Source organism: Triplophysa dalaica, chromosome 4 (assembly GCF_015846415.1).
Source record: "Triplophysa dalaica isolate WHDGS20190420 chromosome 4, ASM1584641v1, whole genome shotgun sequence".
In the NCBI taxonomy this organism is placed as follows: domain Eukaryota; kingdom Metazoa; phylum Chordata; class Actinopteri; order Cypriniformes; family Nemacheilidae; genus Triplophysa; species Triplophysa dalaica.
Genome location: NC_079545.1, coordinates 4,180,095 through 4,201,274, shown reverse-complemented (window position 1 = coordinate 4,201,274; position 21,180 = coordinate 4,180,095). Strand labels below are relative to the sequence as shown.

The 21,180-nt window shown below is 38.5% G+C and overlaps 4 protein-coding genes across 11 annotated transcripts in view; 1 reads left to right on the top strand and 3 right to left on the bottom strand.

The window, feature by feature from the left end:
• The first annotated feature begins 236 nt into the window (after nucleotides 1-236).
• Nucleotides 237-21,180, top strand: part of ppef2a (protein phosphatase with EF-hand domain 2a) — a 40,528-nt gene continuing 19,584 nt past the window's right edge. Inside the window, exons 1-13 of the mRNA XM_056746294.1 lie at nucleotides 237-288; nucleotides 625-642; nucleotides 756-764; nucleotides 1,360-1,487; nucleotides 1,566-1,620; nucleotides 1,704-1,879; nucleotides 1,964-2,081; nucleotides 2,166-2,212; nucleotides 2,294-2,460; nucleotides 2,899-2,935; nucleotides 4,021-4,170; nucleotides 4,241-4,588; nucleotides 4,754-4,939. Coding sequence (XP_056602272.1) covers nucleotides 237-288; nucleotides 625-642; nucleotides 756-764; nucleotides 1,360-1,487; nucleotides 1,566-1,620; nucleotides 1,704-1,879; nucleotides 1,964-2,081; nucleotides 2,166-2,212; nucleotides 2,294-2,460; nucleotides 2,899-2,935; nucleotides 4,021-4,170; nucleotides 4,241-4,588; nucleotides 4,754-4,939 — 1,491 coding nt within the window. The remainder of the gene's footprint in view (nucleotides 289-624; nucleotides 643-755; nucleotides 765-1,359; nucleotides 1,488-1,565; nucleotides 1,621-1,703; nucleotides 1,880-1,963; nucleotides 2,082-2,165; nucleotides 2,213-2,293; nucleotides 2,461-2,898; nucleotides 2,936-4,020; nucleotides 4,171-4,240; nucleotides 4,589-4,753; nucleotides 4,940-21,180) is intronic.
• Nucleotides 5,596-9,773, bottom strand: LOC130418950 (uncharacterized). Of its 4 annotated transcripts, XM_056745177.1 has the most exons (17): nucleotides 9,693-9,728; nucleotides 9,359-9,576; nucleotides 9,070-9,263; nucleotides 8,869-8,984; nucleotides 8,684-8,777; nucleotides 8,500-8,595; nucleotides 8,141-8,368; nucleotides 7,962-8,049; nucleotides 7,710-7,873; nucleotides 7,399-7,492; nucleotides 7,171-7,241; nucleotides 6,708-7,068; nucleotides 6,530-6,628; nucleotides 6,318-6,416; nucleotides 6,165-6,238; nucleotides 5,914-6,044; nucleotides 5,596-5,761 (listed from the first exon to the last, which is right to left on the bottom strand). In XM_056745177.1, the coding sequence occupies exons 2-17, from the start codon at nucleotides 9,543-9,545 to the stop codon at nucleotides 5,743-5,745; spliced, it is 2,115 nt and encodes a 704-aa protein (XP_056601155.1). In that variant the 5' UTR covers nucleotides 9,546-9,576; nucleotides 9,693-9,728; the 3' UTR covers nucleotides 5,596-5,742. The 4 variants fall into 4 exon arrangements, with proteins under 4 accessions (XP_056601155.1, XP_056601156.1, XP_056601157.1 ...); XM_056745178.1 differs by having other exon boundaries at nucleotides 5,914-6,041; nucleotides 9,359-9,773; XM_056745179.1 differs by lacking the exon at nucleotides 5,596-5,761 and having other exon boundaries at nucleotides 5,913-6,044; nucleotides 6,130-6,238; nucleotides 9,359-9,773.
• LOC130418951 (embryonic polyadenylate-binding protein-like) lies at nucleotides 12,357-15,202 on the bottom strand. Of its 3 annotated transcripts, XM_056745181.1 has the most exons (11): nucleotides 14,803-15,202; nucleotides 14,514-14,707; nucleotides 14,313-14,428; nucleotides 14,128-14,221; nucleotides 13,944-14,039; nucleotides 13,585-13,812; nucleotides 13,406-13,493; nucleotides 13,154-13,317; nucleotides 12,844-12,936; nucleotides 12,635-12,705; nucleotides 12,357-12,532 (listed from the first exon to the last, which is right to left on the bottom strand). In XM_056745181.1, the coding sequence occupies exons 1-11, from the start codon at nucleotides 14,987-14,989 to the stop codon at nucleotides 12,505-12,507; spliced, it is 1,359 nt and encodes a 452-aa protein (XP_056601159.1). In that variant the 5' UTR covers nucleotides 14,990-15,202; the 3' UTR covers nucleotides 12,357-12,504. The 3 variants fall into 3 exon arrangements, 2 of the variants coding, with proteins under 2 accessions (XP_056601159.1, XP_056601160.1); XR_008906449.1 differs by lacking the exon at nucleotides 12,357-12,532 and having other exon boundaries at nucleotides 12,844-12,875; nucleotides 13,077-13,317; nucleotides 14,803-15,201; XM_056745182.1 differs by lacking the exons at nucleotides 12,357-12,532; nucleotides 12,635-12,705 and having other exon boundaries at nucleotides 13,077-13,317; nucleotides 14,803-15,201.
• LOC130418946 (uncharacterized) lies at nucleotides 16,364-20,712 on the bottom strand. Of its 3 annotated transcripts, XM_056745168.1 has the most exons (17): nucleotides 20,604-20,653; nucleotides 20,270-20,487; nucleotides 19,981-20,174; nucleotides 19,780-19,895; nucleotides 19,595-19,688; nucleotides 19,411-19,506; nucleotides 19,052-19,279; nucleotides 18,873-18,960; nucleotides 18,621-18,784; nucleotides 18,311-18,404; nucleotides 18,083-18,153; nucleotides 17,620-17,980; nucleotides 17,442-17,540; nucleotides 17,232-17,330; nucleotides 17,080-17,153; nucleotides 16,829-16,959; nucleotides 16,364-16,676 (listed from the first exon to the last, which is right to left on the bottom strand). In XM_056745168.1, exons 2-17 carry the CDS (start codon nucleotides 20,454-20,456, stop codon nucleotides 16,658-16,660), a joined length of 2,115 nt encoding a protein of 704 aa, XP_056601146.1. In that variant the 5' UTR covers nucleotides 20,457-20,487; nucleotides 20,604-20,653; the 3' UTR covers nucleotides 16,364-16,657. The 3 variants fall into 3 exon arrangements, with proteins under 3 accessions (XP_056601146.1, XP_056601147.1, XP_056601148.1); XM_056745169.1 differs by having other exon boundaries at nucleotides 16,829-16,956; nucleotides 20,270-20,712; XM_056745170.1 differs by lacking the exon at nucleotides 16,364-16,676 and having other exon boundaries at nucleotides 16,828-16,959; nucleotides 17,045-17,153; nucleotides 20,270-20,711.

The window sequence follows — 21,180 nt, the reverse complement described above, 5'->3', positions numbered from 1 at the left end:
TCAAATGAAAGCTTTTAAGAATATAACTGTATATTAAACCATTCTAACACTTGAGTAAGTATACCACAGTAAATACTTTCCTATATTCAATATTTTCCGTGACTTGCATTTAAAAGAAATTAAATACTGAATTATGTTTTTGTGAATTATGTCAAATATTACTTATTAAACAATATGCTATTATATGTTATTTACATAAAGAGAAATGTATTTTCTTTCTGTCTTCAGTGGAAGCTATGGGGAGTGGGGTGACAAAAACAACTGATTTCAATAAAAGATATGACCGAGGTAAAACACTTATTTTGGCACTTCATTTGGCCAGTGATGTTTGCAGTTTGTTTCTTGTTATACAGAAATAAACCATATAACAGTTATCCCTGTAAAATGACATGTCCACCGCATTTTTCTTGTAAATATGTGGTGTTTTCTGTCATTTTTACACTTTTGACCGTATTTTAACCATTTTATCGTTTTTTTACATTATACGTCGAAAATCTGTAAAAACAATTAAAGAAAATTTCCTCAAATTACAGTTATTTTTACATTGTAGGCTATCTACAGAAGCAGTTCAAAAAATGTATTTGGTTTAAATATAATTATTGAATGGTCTTTTTTTATAAACAGATGGAAACGTCATCCCAGGTGAGATTTTCCCAGTCCAAATATTGTTAAACTAGTTTTTAAACATTTGAACTTGTCAATACATATGAGTAACTCGTTTAAATCTAACAGATTTTCATTTTTTTTTTATGCAGCGGCCTTAAGTAAGTTAATCCTACTGTTTTAAGAGATGTGACATATGTGACATCTCTCACTGGCAGGATCAATTCAACATGTTGGCACCATAGCTCCAGCTGTAGAAAATCCTGATAAAACATCTGTTTTTTCAATAGACCTATTTCAAAGTACAAACCGGAAGTAGAGTAAACGCTTGTCCTGTCAATGCTCTAGCTCCCACTACACAGAACAGTATCAGAGACTAGAAGTTAGGCATGTGGCGCTCCCTTTATAATGAACATACATCAGACCTTAATAATAAATAAATCGCTCCAAAAAAAGTTTTTTGCAATGTTTTTTTCCCTATTTTTACATCTCCTAGTAAACCATGAACAAATCGGATAAGCTATTTTTGCCTTTGGTAAATAAAATGAATGCCTGTTAGAAAACAAGCTTAATGAATGAATGAATGACTATGGCAGCAAAGTTTTCCCTACTTCCGATCTGTGTTGCCATTTTTTGAAATAGGAGAATTGACGCCTGTGGTTATAGCATCTTGACCTGAAATGACTGCACTGACAACAAACACATTTATCTTATAAACCATAGTGGTGATGGTATAGTAATAATGTTCTCTTAAAGCAATGAAGGCTGCGGTGATGATCCAGCGTTGGTACAGACAGTATGTGGCCCGTATGGAGGTGAGACGCAGATATACCTGGAACATCTTCCAGTCCATGGAGTACTCAGACCTTCAAGACCAAATCAAAGTAAGGATTCAACAATGAATTTATGAGGGATGCATAAGCAGAAATAATGTGCTCAAATATTTTGTCATTTGTTTACAGTTATACAACTTTCTCGGTTACCTGGTGGATAACTTCACTCCATCCAGCAGTGAACGTAAAAAATCCTGTCATACACATTTGAAACAGCTCCCGCCCAAAACCTCTCTGTATAAACATATCACATATTCTTTCCATTAGGAAACCTGATCTCACATATCTTCAGAGAGAATGAGGTGTGTCGAGATGCAGAGTGGGAGAGATATTTCAGCTACGCTAATATTGAAGTGCCGGACATCTACTCTGGCCCACGGTTAACCTTTCCACTAGACATGGCTCAAGTTGCTAATCTTACAGAGGCCTTCAAAAACAAACAAGTAGTGATGTTTTTCTAAAAAAAATTACATTCAAATCTGCCATCGTCCTCATCTTTAACCATACACCCTTCTGGCTTTTCCAAGCAGCAGCTTCACTCACGTTACGTCCTTCAACTTCTTCTGGAAACGTGGAAGCTCCTCCGGGTGTTGCCAAACATCAACCGGGTCTCCACATGCCATAGCAAAGAAATCACAATCTGTGGTGAGTGCCTGAAACGGTCTTTGAACTATTCTGTCGTTACATTATGAAGTGGCACTTCTGAATCTTCTGAGACCTTTATTTTAGGTGATTTACATGGACAGTTAGAGGACTTGTTACTAATATTTTACAAGGTAAGTTACTGAACTATTACACACATCTAGGAGCCTGAAAAAAAAAACAGTTTACTGACGATTTGGATTTGTTTCTTCCAGAATGGAATGCCATCATTGGAGAAACCCTACATTTTCAATGGAGACTATGTGGACAGAGGAAAAGATTCAATTGAGATTCTCCTCATATTGTTTGCGTTCCTACTTGTATATCCTGGAGACGTTTATCTTAACCGAGGAAACCATGAAGACCACATTATTAATTTAAGGTAATGCACAAAAACATGTTGAAACATGCATTCAGTTACATTATAAAGATAATAAAAGAACTTGACATTTTCGTATATACACTGTAAAAAATTATTTGGTGCAGGCTTAGTAAATATCACAAAAACAAGCAGCTATTTTAAATTCATAAAATTTACACTTAATATTTTACACAGATTAACTTACATTTTTTATGTACAATCAATTTAAACAGTATATTTAATTGATTTTACAGCTTTAAAGTTAACAATTTTTTTTAGTGTAAATTGTTTAAAGTAAAATCACAGTTAATTTTTTTGAGTATACTCACCTGAATTTTACAGTACTTTATAGTTAGAATAATACTTAGCTTTTATTAGTCTTTCATCTTTCATTACTCTTTCATTGCTTATTTAATATAAGGTACTGTCAAAATATAATATTTCAGCTTTTATTTATAGGTATGGCTTCACCAAAGAAGTGTTGAAGAAATACAAGGTAGGATGATGTTGCCCTATACAGAAAATAAGTTTATTCAAGTGTGCTTAAATAAAAATAAATAAACAAGAAAGTATTTTTGGTCTACTCTTTGAAGTAGACTAAAAAAAGTAGGCCTATAATATTGTAAGGGTTATAATTCCAGAGGTTTCAGAACGTGCTTGTTTACGATGCCGTGTAGTTTATCTCCATTATGAAACATTAAGGAATATCCCAACCCTTTCTTTCCACGAACAGCTTCTATTTATTGCAAGTGGACAACTCAGGCATCAGGCTTAGTGTCTATAAGAAGAAACTGTTCAGTTCTGTTGCAGTTATATGTGGGTCAGCCTGTTAAGAGGATTACACTCATTACAGCAAAAGACTTAAAAGCTATTTTACTCGTTAAATGAGTAAAGACAACACTGACAATACATCAAAATAAAAGACCATTAATCCAGAGTACACTGTAAAAGAATCCTGTAAAACAAACTGTAATTTTTCGGCAGCTGGGGCACCAGTAAAATTACAAGTTTTTCATAATTTGATGAATTGGAGCGTAAATCAAAAATTCATAAAAAAATCTGCAAGAAATTATTGTAAAATTCAGTAAAATTACAGTTTGTTATATTATTTGTGAAATTTTTTAGATTTTTAACTGTAGTAAATGAAATATAGGAGTTAAAAGTTTACTTCACCTAGAATTTACACTTTTCATAATGAATTCACTCGCATGCCATCCTAGAGTTAAATGACTTCATTACTTCAACTGAAAACAAACAATTATATAAAAATGTCATGTTATCTTGTAATCCAAATGACTCCAGTGGTATAATAGAGTTTATCTTTTTGAGAGATAAAAGACAAAATTATTACTATTTTGTTATTTAGCAAAATTGTATAAGTACTGTATAGACCCATATGCCGTCTATTTGTTAGATAGATTATCTGTAAATAACACTACCAGAGCTATTGGCCAATAATCATCAAAGAGCAAATCAATTTTAATTCATTTTTCACAAGCTCTGTTCTTTTGATTATTTCTGCTCTGAATTTCACATCATGTTTTGAAATTATTTAATTTCAATATCTGTACATCCGTTAAGATGCACGGAAAGCGTATCCTCAAGTTACTTCAGAAGATCTTCAGCTGGTTGCCGTTAGTGACGGTGATTGACCACAGAGTGCTGGTGGTCCATGGAGGGATCTCAGATTCCACAGACCTCTCTCTGATAGCTCGAGTAGACAGACACAAGGTGAGTCACATAGATATTCTGCATGTCTTTGAAAGCCAAACCTATAAATGTGACCCCTTGCTTTCTTTAGTACGTCTCTGCCATGAGGCCTCCAAAGAAGAGCAGTGCTTCCCGCACTAACCTGTACAGACCTGCTGAGGTCCACGATGAGGTGACGATCTCTAAAAACAGACAGGGCACCCTGATGTTTCCCAAACCGTTGGGCTCTCGAGACAGTTTCCAGAGACGCTCTCTCCAGAACTTCTCATCAGCCATTACTCGAACCGTCGAGGAAGAGCTGGAGATCCGCCGCAGGCAAGCGGAGTTCAGTCTCTCCGGCTTCAGCAGGTCTCACCAAATTCTCAGCTTGTCTCTGTCCTCCGAGGTTGAACAGGATTCCTCAGAATTCACAAATACTGACAACGATGAGTGGAAACAGGTAAGTTATATATTTCATTGCGGTTAAGGGTTAATATTTTACTCAGGTCAATCTAGATGTGCAAAAAGTCAATAATTATATATTTTGATGGACCCGTTTAAAATAAAATAACCTAGAAACATTATTTGTACAGCTAATGGTTGGTTTGCATTCTGTCTTGATCAGATTCTGGACCTGCTGTGGAGTGACCCCATGTCTCAGAATGGTTGTATTCCCAATGAGATCAGAGGAGGAGGGTGTTACTGGGGTCCTGATGTTACAGAGGACTTTCTGAACAGACACAACCTCCAGCTCATCATTCGTTCACATGAGTGCAAGCAGGACGGATACGAGTTCTGCCATAACCGTAAGGTGAGTGAGTTGACACGTCTTTTAAGACTAAATAATGAAGGTGTATGGTCCGTGAAAAGTTAGACACTATTTAATACAATATAGTGTATTTACTGTTTAATTATTTGACTATTAAGTGTTGATTTAATGTTATTTTAGTTGTTTTTAATAAGTAGCAGACTAGATCTGAAACAACTTCATGATTGTTGGTAACAACATTTCAATATGAATTGTGGAAATTATAGTTCCTATTTAAATTTCATGTTCTTTTCAAACGTACATCAATGTTAACCAATATTTGAGAGAATATTTTCTACTATTTTGTTTTTTATTTATCTTATTGTTAGAGCCCTTTCGATAATTGAAGCCGAATCGATTTTGCAGACCAACGAATGCAACTGATGTGGAATTAAGCAAATATATTTATTACTCCTGTTATATAAAAACATATAATATCAAATTAATATAAAAGAAGCGATACACAAAATACCAGTCTATAAAACACAACTATCTTTTTATAATGCACAAAATTGAACAGATTATTATAACAGTTATTTACAAGATTATTTACAAAAAATAATTTTGAAACAAAACATTTGTAAATTAAATAATTAATTGGATTATAAAAGGAAATATAAAACATGTTTTAACATACCCAAAAATATTTTCTTGCATAAAACATTAAAAAAAAAATGTCACATAAAATATAATATAATAAAACAATATATTTTGTAACATAACAATATTCTCCATACACAAAAAAATTTACTTGCTGTTGCAATTTTTTTGTTTTTGGACAAATTTGCCACATCCCATTGTCTCTGTCACACCAGCGGAAATCTCCTAGAAACACAGACAATCACTGATGAGTCACTAAACCAACACAACACACTCAATGTAGAACACCAAAGCTCACATCCAACTATTTCAGATCTTAAGATAATCTTCTCCAATAATTAAATGTTGATCTGATGACAGACAGCACGAGGACTGACCTCAGAGTGCAGAAGCGCAGGAGATCATTGGTGGTGGGGCAGTTTAGACCTCCCAGACTCCTACAACCGCTCAGCTTATTGAGCCAAAAACCACAAAGAGTTCTCCGTGACTGTTCAGAGGAACTCACCTGCTGCAGTAGAGAAAATCATTTGTGAGGACACTTTCATAAAGTGCATCAGAGAATAAGACAATTCAATTATTTAAATCATTCTAACAATTATCACTAAACAGCTGTGAAATCTTTTACTACCTGCTGTACATGAGCCCGTGTCACAATGGTCACGTCATCAGCGCTGACAGGTGAGATGTGCAGCGTTTGAGAGGCTGATTAAAAAGAAAACACACAACCATCAATAAATCACAAAACTATACGTTTAAAACCGCTGAATGAACCCAAACCCACCCATGTGCAGAGAAGCCCACGTCTCCTTCAGGGTGGTCAACACTGGCTTGATGGTAAATGGTGCTGAGGGCTGGACTGTATCTGATACAATTTGGTCACCTGACCGGGAGAAAGACATTGATTGGCTTATATGATCTGTTAAACTGTGTGACTGATCTCATGTGGAGAAAATTACCTGTGATTTCTGGTATAATAAGAATGGGGTTACTCACTCTCAGGAACAGGCTGTATTGCCAGGCGAGGGCTGGATGTGTCCTCAGAGGTCCTCCTCGCTTGAACCACAATCGTGTTAAAAACGAGGAGCCGCTCACCTGTGGCAGATAACTGAGAATGTGTCCGAATAATACAGCAAATGTACAAAACTGAATTGGAAGATGGATGGAGACTCACTGTAAAGGAGAAGATCCTCCTGGATTTTCACGTTCACAGTTATGGTGTCATCAGAGGAGCAGCAGGACACAGACACAAAGGCACCATCCATAACCACCGTCACCTGAGAAGAGAACAGATGTGTTTTTTGATTGCTTTTCAAAACCACAATTATTTCTAAATGGTTACATGTGTCAATAACAGCGAAATCCTTGACAAATGAAGAGATTTCTCCTACCTTGGAGGTGTTCATATTTCCAGTCATACCCAAACCGTTACCAAACCTGTTGTGAACCACAGCAACGGCACCGCAGGTCTCCGACACTCCAGGAGCATCAGTGGCTTGGTCAGGCCTCATCTCTGACAGTTGCAGTTTACCAGTCTAAAACAACGATATCATGAATTAAATATGACGAAACAACAATTAACACAATTATTGAGATCGTTCAGTATCTGACAGAGGAATTGAATGAGCAGCACCGACCGGCATGCAGGGCGGCTCCGAGTCAAACGTGTCTGACAGCAGTGGAGAGACCAATTGGAGGAACCTCTCACCTGTGACAGTAGAAACACATTCCGTATGTCAGAGAAACTACTGAGAATATGAGCAAAGAATGATTTTACTAACAAAGAATGATTTTACTAATAACTATAAGAAATATAAAGACTGAATCTGACAGACCATTCAGAGAAGTAAAGAGAAGCTACTCACACTGTGGTAGGACACCATCAGCATACCAGCGACTGTTGGACACAAGACAGGTGGAGAGATGTCCAAACAGCTGCTGATCGACACTGTTAGGAGTCTGTACAAAAAACACATCGTTTAATATATCCAGATATTTCTTCCCTTATACAACCAGAATCACTATAAAACCATTAACATTTATTCCTTAAATACAATAACATTTATTCAGTGGACACTATGATACTGACTGTGACTTACAGTGAATTCAAGGAGTCAAACTCATGACATTTTGACTTTAGCTACAGAAACACCATGTATATAACTTCACATATGACCTTTGGAACAACAGCACCAAAGTCTCCAGATAGTGGAGAGCTCAAGGTGTCTGATGTTCCAGAAGCATCAGACATGAGTTCTGGCAGCTCCTGGTTCACATGCAGCATGTTGGGCACCACTGAGTCTAACAGCAGCGGACAGACCAGCGGCATCAGACTCTCACCTGTGACATAAGAGACCAAAGAATGATGCTAACCGCAGCAGAAACATGAGCCCTGAACCAACCCACCATCATTTAAAAACATTCTTACACTTAGGCAGGAGACCCGCTGCATCCCGTCGACAGCTGGAAACAAGCCGGTTGAGGCTGGCGAGCTGCTGACCAACAATGCTGATAGCCTGTCAAACACACAGAATTATGATCAAAATGTGCATAAGGATTTGATTTATTACACATTTCTGCTTGATATGTTACTGCGGCACATCGGACCTGTGGAACAATCCCAAAGTGTCCTGAAGGAAGCAGCGACTGCTTTTCAGGAGGTGATACACAGTCGCTGAAAGACACTGGCGTATCCAGGACCCGAGAGAAGGCAACATTCAGACGTCTGTTGGAAATGACACGTCCGTCCATTGCCGAAACGGCTTGAGCTGCAGCTTCAGGGCTCGTGAAACACACAAAGCCGAACCCTCGGCTGCGCCCGCCGTTCCTCGCCACCTGAATAGTCAAGAAAACATCTGTTTGTCGCATGATGTATTTTATCTGCTCTAAATGTACATCACAGATAACAGTACCGAGTATAAACTCTGTTAAATGTCTCCTGTTCCTTTAAATAACAAGCATCGTACCGTAGCATTGGTGACAGACCCGAATGGGGAGAACGCTCTATGCAGCTGGTGGTCCGTCCATCCGTAGGGCAGATTGTTGACATAGAGATGCACTCCCTGAAAACACAAGTCAAATTAGTCTATTGAGAATCATTTCACGTGCACTAAAGATCTGATCACTAATAGAGGGTTTTGTGATTAATACCGGGAAGAGACTTCTGTAGTCTTTCTTCATGTGGTCAGGGTTTGATTCCCTCTCTGCCTGACGCTCCTGGAATGATCTGAAGTGGCTGATGGACCTGTAGACACAGACAAACACTGTAAGTCTATCACATTCAGTTGAAGAAGTTGACAAATACTGTTTACATTACATTTGCCAGTCAAACTTACACTACTTGATCATTCAGCATCATCCCATTGAGTTCCTGAATGGCTCTTTCAGCGGCTTCGTAGGACTCAAAATGAATGAAACCATATCCTCTGGAGCCATTCTCATCTGCAACCACCTTAAGGATAAGAGACATTTGTCAGGATAAGCATCAAACTTGGATGGTTAACTCAGAATAACAGAAGGAAATACAAGTCAGTTACCTTGCATGATAAGATGGTGCCGTAATGAGAGAAGGTGTCGTAAAGTGCCAGGCTGCAGATGTCCTTTGCCAGGCCTTGAATGATAATGTTGCCAACGCCGGTGGTCCTCAGTGCAGGGTTTCTATCGGCCCACATGATGCGCATGGTCCGACCCATGAGGAGACTGAACATTAAGTTCTCAAATGCATGTTCAGCTAAAAGAAAACAACGATATAATCCTGATTTGATCGGTTCAAACATGATAAATATTGTAAAGCCGAATGATGTACATTTATCTAACTTAACTTACCGTCCGAGCGGTTGACAAAATTGACATATCCGTAGCCCAGAGACCTGAATGTGTTTCTGTCTCTACACACTCGGGTGGAGTGGATCGGGCCAAACGGAATGAATCTGTCGTACAGCATGACCTCTGAAACCTCCCGGTGAAGATCACCGACGTACAGAGAGGCCACGCGAGCAGATGCCGATCTCATCTTCAGATGTTCGGTAGAAATGTAACGTTCACTGGAAATATGTCGATGGAAGAAATATTTCACAGAAACACTGAATTCAGATGATTTGATGGAGATTGATATTCAATTATTCGGTAACAATAATATAAATCAGGAGAGAAATCACACGACAAATATCTGCGAGCAGCTGATCGATTGATGCAATGTTTAAAAAGTTTATTTCGAATGTAAATGAAATGACGTCATCGCTGGCGCTAGTCGGATGCACGCACCTAAAACAAAAAATATATATATATTTTATTTAGGCCTCATTTAGATGTGTTTATGATTAATTCCGAACTTTGCTTTCCCTTGTTACAATAATAATTATTGTCAAGATAATAATATTGTTATTTTTTTTTACTCATATTTTCTAAAACCAGGAAAAATCTACTGTGCACTTTTTCCTGTGAAATTCATTTTAATTTAAGTAGTACTTAGACAAAATATTGCTGTAATTACAATCAATTACATAATGATAAAAACTCTCAACAATAAATCTTCAGATGTGGGCTTTTACAAGCGAGTGAAAAAGAGCGCGGACATGCATGCGCGTGCTTGACACAACCGCCAGGTGGCGGTGTTTTATATGTATTACTCACAAACACTGGTTTCTAATGCAGTGAATGACAAACTTCGACTCTTTAAACATAATAGAAGTGTGTTATTTTCTATTATTTTCTAATGATTATAACTCGCTCTTGTCCTCAATATATTACTTTGTAAACGAATGTAAATAATACAAAATTAAAAGGGACCAGTGCAACCTAAACCACTTTTTTTTCTTCTTTTGATCATTGTTTTTACCTTTATTTATAACAAAGTCTTCCATTATGTTTCTATTGTCCACATGTTGCATTATAAACATTAATGTCTCACAACAAACAACTGTCTCAATCATTTGACAGGTCTCTCTATATAGGCCTATATGTGATTTTCAGGTCCTCGCCATTTCTTTTAAGTCTAATTACTCTGAGGTCTGCAGTAGTTCATTTTTATTGAAGTGAAATAATCAGGAAAAAAAATATCCCAATGTATTAATTACCCTCGTTACATAAAACATAGATCCTTGTTATATTAAAAGAAATGATACACAAAAGGCCTGCCCATAAAAAAAACTATGTTTTTAATGCAAAATTCCAACACATTATCTTAATACACAAGTTCATTATTTTTACACATAACAAGATTGTAAATTTATAATTAATCGTAATAATCATACAAATCATGAAACTAAGTATGATAACTATTAGACACGTTAAATAAAGTTTTATAACAAAATGTTTGCATATTACATTTGATATATAATACACCAAAACAATATATTTTGTTACATAACAATATTTTTTCTCGCACAAAATTGTTTCATGCACAAAAATATTTTATATTGCACAACACATTTTTTCCTGCACAAAATGAATTAGCAGATAACTAATTATATTAACAATTTGTAACAACTCGGTTACATGCAAAAATAAGATCCTGAAACAAAACCTTTTGATACATAAACATTTGTTTATGCACAAAAGATAAACTTATAAATCAAGAAATTATTTACAAAATTTGTTACATATGTTACATTATTGTTGTTTCGTTTTTTGGGGGATTCTTTTTTCACAAATTTGCCTCATCCCATTGTCTCTGTCACACCTGCTGAAATCTCCTAGAAACACAGACAATCACTGATGAGTCACTAAACAAACACAATACATTAAATGTAGAACACCAAAGCTCATATTCAACTATTTCAGATCTTAAAATAATCTTCTCCAATAATTAAATGTTGATCTGATGACAGACAGCACGAGGACTGACCTCAGAGTGCAGAAGCGCAGGAGATCATTGGTGGTGGGGCAGTTTAGACCTCCCAGACTCCTACAACCGCTCAGCTTATTGAGCCAAAAACCACAAAGAGTTCTCCGTGACTGTTCAGAGGAACTCACCTGCTGCAGTAGAGAAAATCATTTGTGAGGACACTTTCATAAAGTGCATCAGAGAATAAGACAATTCAATTATTTAAATCATTCTAACAATTATCACTAAACAGCTGTGAAATATTTTACTACCTGCTGTACATGAGCCCGTGTCACAATGGTCACGTCATCAGCGCTGACAGGTGAGATGTGCAGCGTTTGAGAGGCTGATTAAAAAGAAAACACACAACCATCAATAAATCACAAAACTATATGTGTAAAACCGCTGAATGAACCCAAACCCACCCATGTGCAGAGAAGCCCACGTCTCCTTCAGGGTGGTCAACACTGGCTTGATGGTAAATGGTGCTGAGGACTGGACTGTATCAGCCACAATTTGGTCACCTGACCGGGAGAAAGACATTGATTGGCTTATATGATCTGTTAAACTGTGTGACTGATCTCATGTGGAAAAATTACCTGTGATTTCTGGTATAATAAGGATGGGGTTACTCACTCTCAGGAACAGGCTGTATTGCCAGGCGAGGGCTGGATGTGTCCTCTGAGGTCCTCCTCGCTTGAACCGCAATCGTGTTAAAAACGAGGAGCCGCTCACCTGTGACGGATAAATGAGAATGTGTCCGAATAATACAGCAAATGTACAAAACTGAAGTGGAAGATGGATGGAGACTCACTGTAAAGGAGAAGATCCTCCTGGATTTTCACGATCACAGTTATGGTGTCATCAGAGGAGCAGCAGGACACAGACACAAAGGCACCATCCATAACCACCGTCACCTGAGAAGAGAACAGATGTGTTTTTTGATTGCTTTTCAAAACCACAATTATTTCTAAATGGTTACATGTGTCAATAACAGCGAAATCCTTGACAAATGAAGAGATTTCTCCTACCTTGGAGGTGTTCATATTTCCAGTCATACCCAAACCGTTACCAAACCTGTTGTGAACCACAGCAACGGCACCGCAGGTCTCCGACACTCCAGGAGCATCAGTGGCTTGGTCAGGCCTCATCTCTGACAGTTGCAGTTTACCAGTCTAAAACAACGATATCATGAATTAAATATGACGAAACAACAAATAACACAATTATTGAGATCGTTCAGTATCTGACAGAGGAATTGAATGAGCAGCACCGACCGGCATGCAGGGCGGCTCCGAGTCAAACGTGTCTGACAGCAGTGGAGAGACCAATTGGAGGAACCTCTCACCTGTGACAGTAGAAACACATTCTGTATGTCAGAGAAACTACTGAGAATATGAGCAAAGAATGATTTTACTAATAACTATAGGAAATATAAAGACTGAATCTGACAGACCATTCAGAGAAGTAAAGAGAAGCTACTCACACTGTGGTAGGACACCATCAGCATACCAGCGACTGTTGGACACAAGACAGGTGGAGAGATGTCAAACAGCTGCTGAGCGACACTGTTAGGAGTCTGTACAAAAAACACATCGTTTAATATATCCAGATATTTCTTCCCTTATACAACCAGAATCACTATAAAACCATTAACATTTATTCCTTAAATACAATAACATTTATTCAGTGGACACTATGATACTGACTGTGACTTACAGTGAATTCAAGGAGTCAAACTCATGACATTTTGACTTTAGCTACAGATACACCATGTATATAACTTCACATATGACCTTTGGAACAACAGCACCAAAGTCTCCAGATAGTGGAGAGCTCAAGGTGTCTGATGTTCCAGAAGCATCAGACATGAGTTCTGGCAGCTCCTGGTTCACACGCAGCATGTTGGGCACCAACGAGTCTAACAGCAGCGGACAGACCAGCGGGACCAGACTCTCACCTGTGACATAAGAGACCAAAGAATGATGCTATCCGCAGCAGAAACATGAGGCCTGAACCAACCCACCATCATTTAAAAACGTTCTTACACTTAGGCAGGAGACCCGCTGCATCCCGTCGACAGCTGGACACAAGCCGAATGAGGCTGGCGAGCTGCTGACCAACATTGCTGATAGCCTGTCAAACACACAGAATTATGATCAAAATGTGCATAAGGATTTGATTTATTACACATTTCTGCTTGATATGTTACTGCGGCACATCTGACCTGTGGAACAATCCCAAAGTGTCCTGAAGGAAGCAGCGACTGCTTTTCAGGAGGTGATACACAGCCGCTGAAAGACACTGGCGTATCCAGGACCCGAGAGAAGGCAACATTCAGACGTCTGTTGGAAATGACACGTCCGTCCATTGCCGAAACGGCTTGAGCTGCAGCTTCAGGGCTCGTGAAACACACAAAGCCGAACCCTCGGCTGCGCCCGCCGTTCCTCGCCACCTGAATAGTCAAGAAAACATCTGTTTGTCGCATGATGTATTTTATCTGCTCTAAATGTACATCACAGATAACAGTACCGAGTATAAACTCTGTTAAATGTCTCCTGTTCCTTTAAATAACAAGCATCGTACCGTAGCATTGGTGACAGACCCGAATGGGGAGAACGCTCTATGCAGCTGGTGGTCCGTCCATCCGTAGGGCAGATTGTTGACATAGAGATGCACTCCCTGAAAACACAAGTCAAATTAGTCTATTGAGAAACATTTCACGTGCACTAAAGATCTGATCACTAATAGAGGGTTTTGTGATTAATACCGGGAAGAGACTTCTGTAGTCCTTTTTCATGCGGCCAGGGTTTGATTCCCTCTCTGCCTGACGCTCCTGGAATGATCTGAAGTGGCTGATGGACCTGTAGACACAGACAAACACTGTTAGTCTATCACATTCAGTTGAAGAAGTTTACAAATACTGTTTACATTACATTTGCCAGTCAAACTTACACCACTTGATCATTCAGCATCATCCCATTGAGTTCCTGAATGGCTCTTTCAGCGGCTTCGTAGGACTCAAAATGAATGAAACCATATCTTCTGGAGCCATTCTCATCTGCAACCACCTTATGGATAAGAGACATTTGTCAGGATAAGCATCAAACTTGGATGGTTAACTCAGAATAACAGAAGGAAATACAAGTCAGTTACCTTGCATGATAAGATGGTGCCGTAATGAGAGAAGGTGTCGTAAAGTGCCAGGCTGCAGATGTCCTTTGCCAGGCCTTGAATGATAATGTTGCCAACGCCGGTGGTCCTCAGTGCAGGGTTTCTATCGGCCCACATGATGCGCATGGTCCGACCCATGAGGAGACTGAACATTAAGTTCTCAAATGCATGTTCAGCTAAAAGAAAACAACGATATAATCCTGATTTGATCGGTTCAAACATGCTAAATATTGTAAAGCCGAATTATGTACATTTATCTAACTTAACTTACCGTCCGAGCGGTTGACAAAGTTGACATATCCGTAGCCCAGAGACCTGAATGTGTTTCTGTCTCTACACACTCGGGTGGAGTGGATCGGGCCAAACGGAATGAATCTGTCGTACAGCATGACCTCTGAAACCTCCCGGTGAAGATCACCGACGTACAGAGAGGCCACGCGAGCAGATGCCGATCTCATCTTCAGATGTCGGTAGAAATGTAACGTTCACTGGAAATATGTCGATGGAAGAAATATTTCACAGAAACACTGAATTAAGATGATTTGATGGAGATTGATATTCAATTATTCGGTAACAATAATATAAATCAGGAGAGAAATCACACGACAAATATCTGCGAGCAGCTGATCGATTGATGCAATGTTTAAAAAGTTTATTTCGAATGTAAATGAAATGACGTCATCGCTGGCGCTAGTCGGATGCGCGCACCTAAAACGAAAATATATATATATTTTATTTAGGCCTCATTTAGATGTGTTTATGATTAATTCCGAACTTTGCTTTCCCTTGTTACAATAATAATTATTGTCAAGATAATAATATTGTTATTTTTACTCCGTCTAGTATTCATATTTTCTAAAACCAGGAAAAATCTACTGTGCACTTTTTCGTGTGAAATTCATTTTAATTTAAGTAGTACTTAGAATAAATATTGCTGTAATTACAATCAATTAAATAATGTTAAAAACTCTCAACAATAAAAACTGCAGATGTGGGCTTTTACAAGCGAGTGAAAAAGAGCGTGGACGTGCATGCGCGTGCTTGACACAACCGCTAGGTGGCGGTGTTTTATATTTTTTACTCACAAACACTGGTTTCTAATGCAGTGAATGACAAACTTCGACTCTTTAAACATAATAGAAGTGTGTTATTTTCTATTATTTTCTAATGATTATAACTCGCTCTTGTCCTCAATATATTACTTTGTAAACGAATGTAAATAATACAAAATTAAAGGGACCAGTGCAACCTAAAGCACTTTTTTTTCTTCTTTTGATCATTGTTTTTACCTTTATTTATAACAAAGTCTTCCATTATGTTTCTATTGTCCAAATGTTGCATTATAAACATTAATGTCTCACAATAAACAACTGTCTCACTCATTTGACAGGTCTCTCTATATAGGCCTATATGTGATTTTCAGGTCCTCGCCATTTCTTTTAAGTCTAATTACTCTGAGGTCTGCAGTAGTTCATTATTATTGAAGTGAAATAATCAGGAAAAAAAATATCCCAATGTATTAATTACCCTCGTTACATAAAATATGAATCCTTGTCATATTAAAAGAAATGATACACAAAAGGCCTGCCCATAAAAAAAACTATGTTTTTAATGCAAAATTCCAACACATTATCTTAATACACAAGTTCATTATTTTTACACAAAACAAGATTGTAAATTTAACAATTAATCGTAATAATCATACAAATCATGAAACTAAGTATGATAACTATTAGACACGTTAAATAAAGTTTTATAACAAAATGTTTGCATATTACATTTGATATATAATACACCAAAACAATATATTTTGTTACATAACAATATTTTTTCTCGCACAAAATTGTTTCATGCACAAAAATATTTTATATTGCACAACACATTTTTTCTGCACAAAATGAATTAGCAGATAACTAATTATATTTACAATTTGTAACAACTCGGTTACATAAAAAAATAAGATCCTGAAACAAAACCTTTTGATACATAAACATTTGTTGATGCACAAAAGATAAACTTATAAATCAAGAAATTATTTACAAAATTTGTTACATATGTTACATTATTGTTGTTTCGTTTTTTGGGGGATTCTTTTTTCACAAATTTGCCTCATCCCATTGTCTCTGTCACACCTGCTGAAATCTCCTAGAAACACAGACAATCACTGATGAGTCACTAAACAAACACAATACATTAAATGTAGAACACCAAAGCTCATATTCAACTATTTCAGATCTTAAAATAATCTTCTCCAATAATTAAATGTTGATCTGATGACAGACAGCACGAGGACTGACCTCAGAGTGCAGAAGCGCAGGAGATCATTGGTGGTGGGGCAGTTTAGACCTCCCAGACTCCTACAACCGCTCAGCTTATTGAGCCAAAAACCACAAAGAGTTCTCCGTGACTGTTCAGAGGAACTCACCTGCTGCAGTAGAGAAAATCATTTGTGAGGACACTTTCATAAAGTGCATCAGAGAATAAGACAATTCAATTGTTTAAATCATTCTAACAATTATCACTAAACAGCTGTGAAATCTTTTACTACCTGCTGTACATGAGCCCGTGTCACAATGGTCACGTCATCAGCGCTGACAGGTGAGATGTGCAGCGTTTGAGAGGCTGATTGAAAAAATACACAAAACCCTCAATAACTCACAAAACTATACGTGTAAAACCACTGAATGAACCCAAACCCACCCATGTGCAGAGAAGCCCACGTCTCCTTCAGGGTGGTCAACACTGGCTTGATGGTAAATGGTGCTGAGGACTGGACTGTATCAGCCACAATTTGGTCACCTGACCGGGAGAAAGACATTGATTGGCTTATATGATCTGTTAAACTGTGTGACTGATCTCATGTGGAAAATTACCTGTGATTTCTGGTATAATAAGGATGGGGTTACTCACTCTCAGGAACAGGCTGTATTGCCAGGCGAGGGCTGGATGTGTCCTCTGAGGTCCTCCTCGCTTGAACCGCAATCGTGTTAAAAACGAGGAGCCGCTCACCTGTGACGGATAAATGAGAATGTGTCTGAATAATACAGCAGATGTACAAAACTGAAGTGGAAGATGGATGGAGACTCACTGTAAAGGAGAAGATCCTCCTGGATTTTCACGATCACAGTTATGGTGTCATCAGAGGAGCAGCAGGACACAGACACAAAGGCACCATCCATAACCACCGTCACCTGAGAAGAGAACAGATGTGTTTTTTGATTGCTTTTCAAAACCACAATTATTTCTAAATGGTTACATGTGTCAATAACAGCGAAATCCTTGACAAATGAAGAGATTTCTCCTACCTTGGAGGTGTTCATATTTCCAGTCATACCCAAACCGTTACCAAACCTGTTGTGAACCACAGCAACGGCACCGCAGGTCTCCGACACTCCAGGAGCATCAGTGGCTTGGTCAGGCCTCATCTCTGACAGTTGCAGTTTACCAGTCTAAAACAACGATATCATGAATTAAATATGACGAAACAACAAATAACACAATTATTGAGATCGTTCAGTATCTGACAGAGGAATTGAATGAGCAGCACCGACCGGCATGCAGGGCGGCTCCGAGTCAAACGTGTCTGACAGCAGTGGAGAGACCAATTGGAGGAACCTCTCACCTGTGACAGTAGAAACACATTCTGTATGTCAGAGAAACTACTGAGAATATGAGCAAAGAATGATTTTACTAACAAAGAATGATTTTACTAATAACTATAAGAAATATAAAGACTGAATCTGACAGACCATTCAGAGAAGTAAAGAGAAGCTACTCACACTGTGGTAGGACACCATCAGCATACCAGCGACTGTTGGACACAAGACAGGTGGAGAGATGTCCAAACAGCTGCTGATCGACACTGTTAGGAGTCTGTACAAATACACATCGTTTAATATATCCAGATATTTCTTCCCTTATACAACCAGAATCACTATAAAACCATTAACATTTATTCCTTAAATACAATAACATTTATTCAGTGGACACTATGATACTGACTGTGACTTACAGTGAATTCAAGGAGTCAAACTCATGACATTTTGACTTTAGCTACAGAAACACCATGTATATAACTTCACATATGACCTTTGGAACAACAGCACCAAAGTCTCCAGATAGTGGAGAGCTCAAGGTGTCTGATGTTCCAGAAGCATCAGACATGAGTTCTGGCAGCTCCTGGTTCACACGCAGCATGTTGGGCACCAACGAGTCTAACAGCAGCGGACAGACCAGCGGGACCAGACTCTCACCTGTGACATAAGAGACCAAAGAATGATGCTAACCGCAGCAGAAACATGAGGCCTGAACCGACCCACCATCATTTAAAAACATTCTTACACTTAGGCAGGAGACCCGCTGCATCCCGTCGACAGCTGGACACAAGCCGGTTGAGGCTGGCGAGCTGCTGACCAACAATGCTGATAGCCTGTCAAACACACAGAATTATGATCAAAATGTGCATAAGGATTTGATTTATTACACATTTCTGCTTGATATGTTACTGCGGCACATCGGACCTGTGGAACAATCCCAAAGTGTCCTGAAGGAAGCAGCGACTGCTTTTCAGGAGGTGATACACAGTCGCTGAAAGACACTGGCGTATCCAGGACCCGAGAGAAGGCAACATTCAGACGTCTGTTGGAAATGACACGTCCGTCCATTGCCGAAACGGCTTGAGCTGCAGCTTCAGGGCTCGTGAAACACACAAAGCCGAACCCTCGGCTGCGCCCGCCGTTCCTCGCCACCTGAATAGTCAAGAAAACATCTGTATGTCGCATGATGTATTTTATCTGCTCTAAATGTAAATCACAGATAACAGTACCGAGTATAAACTCTGTTAAATGTCTCCTGTTCCTTTAAATAACAAGCATCGTACCGTAGCATTGGTGACAGACCCGAATGGGGAGAACGCTCTATGCAGCTGGTGGTCCGTCCATCCGTAGGGCAGATTGTTGACATAGAGATGCACTCCCTGAAAACACAAGTCAAATTAGTCTATTGAGAAACATTTCACGTGCACTAAAGATCTGATCACTAATAGAGGGTTTTGTGATTAATACCGGGAAGAGACTTCTGTAGTCTTTTTTCATGCGGCCAGGGTTTGATTCCCTCTCTGCCTGACGCTCCTGGAATGATCTGAAGTGGCTGATGGACCTGTAGACACAGACAAACACTGTTAGTCTATCACATTCAGTTGAAGAAGTTTACAAATACTGTTTACATTACATTTGCCAGTCAAACTTACACTACTTGATCATTCAGCATCATCCCATTGAGTTCCTGAATGGCTCTTTCAGCGGCTTCGTAGGACTCAAAATGAATGAAACCATATCCTCTGGAGCCATTCTCATCTGCAACCACCTTATGGATAAGAGACATTTGTCAGGATAAGCATCAAACTTGGATGGTTAACTCAGAATAACAGAAGGAAATACAAGTCAGTTACCTTGCAGGATAAGATGGTGCCGTAATGAGAGAAGGTGTCGTAAAGTGCCAGGCTGCAGATGTCCTTTGCCAGGCCTTGAATGATAATGTTGCCAACGCCGGTGGTCCTCAGTGCAGGGTTTCTATCGGCCCACATGATGCGCATGGTCCGACCCATGAGGAGACTGAACATTAAGTTCTCAAATGCATGTTCAGCTAAAAGAAAACAACGATATAATCCTGATTTGATCGGTTCAAACATGATAAATATTGTAAAGCCGAATTATGTACATTTATCTAACTTAACTTACCGTCCGAGCGGTTGACAAAATTGACATATCCGTAGCCCAGAGACCTGAATGTGTTTCTGTCTCTACACACTCGGGTGGAGTGGATCGGGCCAAACGGAATGAATCTGTCGTACAGCATGACCTCTGAAACCTCCCGGTGAAGATCACCGACGTACAGAGAGGCCACGCGAGCAGATGCCGATCTCATCTTCAGATGTTCGGTAGAAATGTAACGTTCACTGGAAATATGTCGATGGAAGAAATATTTCACAGAAACACTGAATTAAGATGATTTGATGGAGATTGATATTCAATTATTCGGTAACAATAATATAAATCAGGAGAGAAATCACACGACAAATATCTGCGAGCAGCTGATCGATTGATGCAATGTTTAAAAAGTTTATTTCGAATGTAAATGAAATGACGTCATCGCTGGCGCTAGTCGGATGCGCGCACCTAAAACAAAATATATATATATTTTATTTAGGCCTCATTTAGATGTGTTTATGATTAATTCCGAACATTGCTTTCCCTTGTTACAATAATAATTATTGTCAAGATAATAATATTGTTATTTTTTTTACTCATATTTTCTAAAACCAGGAAAAATCTACTGTGCACTTTTTCCTGTGAAATTCATTTTAATTTAAGTAGTACTTAGAATAAATATTGCTGTAATTACAATCAATTAAATAATGTTAAAAACTCTCAACAATAAAAACTTCAGATGTGGGCTTTTACAAGCGAGTGAAAAAGAGCGTGGACGTGCATGCGCGTGCTTGACACAACCGCCAGGTGGCGGTGTTTTATATTTATTACTCACAAACACTGGTTTCTAATGCAGTGAATGACAAACTTCGACTCTTTAAACATAATAGAAGTGTGTTATTTTCTATTATTTTCTAATGATTATAACTCGCTCTTGTCCT